Source organism: Glossina fuscipes, unplaced genomic scaffold, assembly GCF_014805625.2.
Source record: "Glossina fuscipes isolate IAEA_lab_2018 unplaced genomic scaffold, Yale_Gfus_2 0, whole genome shotgun sequence".
NCBI lineage: Eukaryota > Metazoa > Arthropoda > Insecta > Diptera > Glossinidae > Glossina > Glossina fuscipes.
The window spans coordinates 36375870-36380879 of record NW_023998414.1 but is presented as its reverse complement, the minus strand read 5'-3'; the positions used below and the strand labels follow the sequence as shown (position 1 = coordinate 36380879).

General features: G+C 33.5%; 1 protein-coding gene across 1 annotated transcript; it reads left to right on the top strand.

Moving 5' to 3' along the window:
- Window positions 1–285: 285 nt before the first annotated feature.
- Window positions 286–4670, top strand: LOC119638315 (lambda-crystallin homolog). The gene is made up of 3 exons (XM_038035053.1): window positions 286–502; window positions 580–958; window positions 4076–4670. The coding sequence occupies exons 1-3, from the start codon at window positions 459–461 to the stop codon at window positions 4613–4615; spliced, it is 963 nt and encodes a 320-aa protein (XP_037890981.1). The 5' UTR covers window positions 286–458; the 3' UTR covers window positions 4616–4670.
- The last annotated feature ends 340 nt before the right edge of the window (window positions 4671–5010 follow it).

The window sequence follows — 5010 nt, the reverse complement described above, 5'->3', positions numbered from 1 at the left end:
TCAAATAAAAAGACTTGGAGAGTACAATGTGATGAGCTAAGTGTGTTAATTCTAAGTTAATTGCGGTGGACGTCACAACGTGGTTGCTTAACTTTTCTTAACAATACCTTTCAAGGGACGCCAAGAATGGTACTGGTGGTGGGTATCCGAGATTCAGCCCCAGCCGAATATAACTTTCTTGCTTGTTAATGTATGAAGAGAGAGAGAGAGAGAGAGAGAAAGAGAGAAAGAGGTATAATTCATATCTTCTTTTAATCATTCTCTTTGCTAATGTGTTTATAAACGAAACAGAAACTCAGAAACTTTTTAACTGTACTTAACAACGGACGAACGAATTTTTTTAAACTTTAAAAATTCATTGCTTGTCAAGATTGTTTAATTAATTTATTAACTTATTTAAGAGATAAAACAATAAGTAGGACAAAATTGATTCCCCAAAGCAGAAAAAAAGAAAAATTATGAACAATGAAGGCAAAAGAGAAAAAATTGGCATAGTTGGTAGGTAAGTATAAAGGAAATATTGTTTATTAAACGCAAGAGACATTTCTATGAGTATGCTTTTATTAAATGAATGAAAAGTGGCCTTATTGGACGTTCCTGGTCAATGCTATTTGCATCGGTTGGTTATCAAGTGATGCTTTATGACATTATGCCGGAACAGGTTAAAACAGCTTTAATGAATACCGAACAGGAATTGAAGAATTTGGAAGCGAAAGGCCTGCTACGTGGCAAACTGAGTGCTGCCAAACAATTTGACTGTTTAACGGGGACAAATGATTTGAAAACTTTAGCCAAGGATGCCATGTTTATACAGGAATGCATACCGGAGAGATTGGATATGAAGCAGTCCTTCTATAAACAACTTGATGAAATTGTTGAAGCGCATACAATAATATCGAGTTCCACCAGCACATTTTTACCATCATTATTTGCTAAAGACTTGAAACATAAGGAGAATGTAAGTACTCTAGCTCGATATTCAATCATGTTTTTAGATATGTGCATTTTTTCCTTTTGTATGAAATAGATAAGAAATTCGTTCAGTCTTAGTCAATATATAGAATTATAATTTTTCTTCATCAACCCCGACATTTAGATAACATCTTTTACTATCAAGTAATAAACATATATAGATATAATATATTTCCTCGTTTACATTATTATACTCTACACCACTTATGGCCACAAGGTAATCTAGCCGATATATATAGTTTGTGTTTGTGTTAAGTGTCCGCAATACTTAGGAGGACTTGAGATAGACCAAATTTTTAATATACCAATGAACACTTTCTGTATCGATCTAATGCTTGTCTGTCCGTCTGTCCCTCTGGTTTTTTTGCATTTAATCTACGCCGACGTCGTTGGATTGGAACGCTTTTTCCACCACTCCCCACTTGACGGCCTATTTGGAAAAGTCTTTGTTCTAGAATAATCGTATTCAACGAAGTAGCGTTGATTGTGAAAACACGCTCTAGTCAACAAACACTTAAAAATTTTTGCACGCATGTTTAACATGGCGGGTACCAAAAATTCGTTTCGAATGCAATCGTTATAAAATGTACTCATTGGAAATTATGTACAGACTATGAACAAGTACTAGATTCTTAGTCTAGGTATACTTTATGAAATATATACAAGTAACTGACTTATCTAAGGTTCCAAATTAACTTCATTACTGATTTGATCTCGTTAAAAGTTTCAATAAAATGAATTAGATCAAAATTCCCGGATGTACATCGTAGCATAGAGCGGGATAGACTTTTCAATGCAATGCACAAACCATATGAAAGAGTTATAAATTTCTAGACTATAGCTCAAAATGGCTTCTTATGGTCTAAACGATATCTGTAACAGTCAAGACAATGTCGCTAGTACGCTTACAGTAGTACAATACCTTACTATTGACCGAGGTATGAAAATCCATTTAACGAAATCGTTTCTTCACTCAAAGCTAAAAAGTTGCTTTACCTTGACTTTCTTAGTAAAACTTTCAAAAAACAGAGAGCAATATTCAATACATATATACCAAAAGGAACTCTCATCTTAAATGGAGCACCAGGATAAAATCAGAAACCTTCACGCTATTTTCACGCTTACAAAATATACAATCTGTTTCAAGGATACATATATATTCATAGCATCTATTAAAACTAAGCCAAGATAACTATTGACATCATATTAAATTTGCTTAAGTTTGATGTGAAATACTAGCGTTTAGATGATGATCCATTTCGAAGCCAGCTTTCGTCATTGAACTGCACAAATTGATTGTTGTCAGTCGCCAGTTTTGCTTCCAATGCCGTCCGATAAACCAATTAGTTGCAAAAGTATCGTTGGCTGGCTTTCTTAATTCACTTTAATCAAACTGTCGAGATAGGTCGATAACAGTTTGAATCAAAATTAAATATGCATTCGGTCAGTTCGAATTATAATATACGCTCCTCTGAATGTTTTCCATTGTAAGTTCATGAGCGGTAAGCGGTAATTCTTATTGATCTTAGCCATTGCTCATCCACATATTTCTTAAACTTGCGAAAACAGAAACAGAGATACAAAGCCAAGTTGCGTACCTATATATATAATCAAGTAATGTAATCCGTCAATCCGTTCATATACTTATAGCATTAGAAATATTTAAACAATATCGCAGATATAGTCAAAATATCTTATCATCTTTAGCTGATATTGATTCAAAATGTTAGATAATTGCTGATCAAGATACAAAAGCAAGAATGGAATCCTTAGCGCGCTCGGCTTTCATAAAGTAAGTACGATTTTCTTACTTATTTTCAATTGCAATCTTTCTTTGCTCTCTCTTTTGTTGTCCCATTCATTATTCATGCTCTTAATACCTGATAATAATTATCGATTTGATTGAATTTTACTTGCTAATGAAATAAATTAAACATATTTCACATACATGTATTATCAGCTCTTTCTTGACCTATCTTTCTCTGGCGTTATAAATATTATCTTGGCCAAGCATATGTAAGCGTGTACTAATTTTATCAAGGCGTTTGTCAAATCTAAATGTATGCATCAAAGGCGAGAAAAAACTTTTGTATATTTCGAATGACGGAATAATTTACCTATACATCCGATTGCAACTATGGTGCTGTATATCTATATATGGCTATCTATTTTCGGGCAACGAGCCTGACGAGTCCATAATCGCTAAAAGATCGTAACAGCTATAAAGGAAAAAAAAAAAAAAAAAAAAAAACAAATTAAAGATTTCAATATGTAACTATTCGCCTAAAAAAATTTTCGAAAAAAATTACGATTCTAAGAAGGCACAGTTACTTACACTTAAGGGAAGAGATGTTTTGCTAACTATTCTCACATTGTTCTTTCTCGTTCTTTTTTTAATATAATCAATAACTTATGGGATGTCCCCGCTTAGTGTAAGACAATGACGATGAGAAAGAAATGAGGAAAGGGAAAGAGATAAGGGAAATGATGGGCGGACGTCTAGCAGACATTCGATAAGTGTTATGGCTTTACCGATTGCGGATGTAATATGATTAAAGTAAGTACAGCGCGACCGCACTTGAGTTTTGAACTTGCGAACATTGACTTCTTAGTCGGTTTTCGTATTTACTCGGCTAGTTATGGGGGATTATAATGCAAAACAAAACTTCCAATCTATAATGTCCGATTCGTCCAAGTGCTTACTTGACGAGTCTCTAGGCCTAGTTATGGAATCTGATAGCTTGAATTGCTCAATTATTCGGGTTTTCGCAAACGTACTATTGACGTGCGCGGAACAGTTTTTTCCCTTAAAAAATACGCAAAATCCTGTACAAAAACGTTGTTGGTAAACCTTGATCGTGACATAACCTTAAAGATAACAAACTGATCTTTGATATGCACAAGTTTGAATACGATTTTATTGCAAAACATTAGTTTCGATGACATAATTTTTTTACACTTCCCATTACTTTCTCACTATTGAAGAAACTATAGTTCCCGTTGTGCACATTTATCGGAAACTTTTGATTTTCTATAGGTTAGGCATTAGGCAGCTATGACTCACACTACATTTATTTATTTTTTAATTTTTTTTTTTTTTCAGGTCTTAGTATCGCATCCGGTTAATCCGCCATACTATGTACCGTTAGTGGAAGTTGTACCTTCGCCGTGGACTAAAGCTGATGCGGTAGCAAAAACTCGGACTCTAATGGAGGAAATCGGTCAAAAGCCGGTAACGTTAAGTCGCGAAATTGAAGGTTTCGCTTTAAATCGCATACAATATGCGATAATCAATGAAGTATGGCGTTTAGTTGAAGCGGGCATATTAAATGTAAAGGATATAGATAGCGTTATGTCCGATGGTTTAGGTATGCGTTACGCTTTTTTGGGTCCTCTTGAGACTTGCCATTTAAATGCTGAGGGCATCACCAACTATTTGGAACGTTATTCAAAAACCATTCATTCGGTTAGCGAGACTATGGGTCCACCACCCATTATGGATGGAAGTGCTACAGCGACAGAGGTAGCTAAACAATTGGAAGATTTAGTACCGTTGGATAAGTTACCCGAAAGAAGATTATATCGTGATAATTGCTTAACCCAGCTAAGCGTATTAAAAGCGAACATAAATGGGAAAAAATAAATTGCATTTTTATTATAACGAATTATCAGAACATATTCAATTATATATACATATATATATATATATATATATATATATATATTTGACTTAGTACAATAGCAATGATTTTTTTCTGTTTTCCTGTTTTCTTTGTTTCCGTGTTTTGTTTTTCTTTTGTTCATTTATAAGAAAGCATTTTGTTATTTTGTGACAAATAAACGATTTTTGAACAGTGAAGAAGAAGAACATTTTTCTTTTCTTCAATTTTTTGTTATATGAACTTTATACGTTAAGTTATGGGGTAAAGAAAAATCGTGACTTTAAGTTGCTTGAACATTTTATTACACGGTTCTGGAAATAGGAACAAATGCATACATATATATATATATATATATATATATATATATATATATATA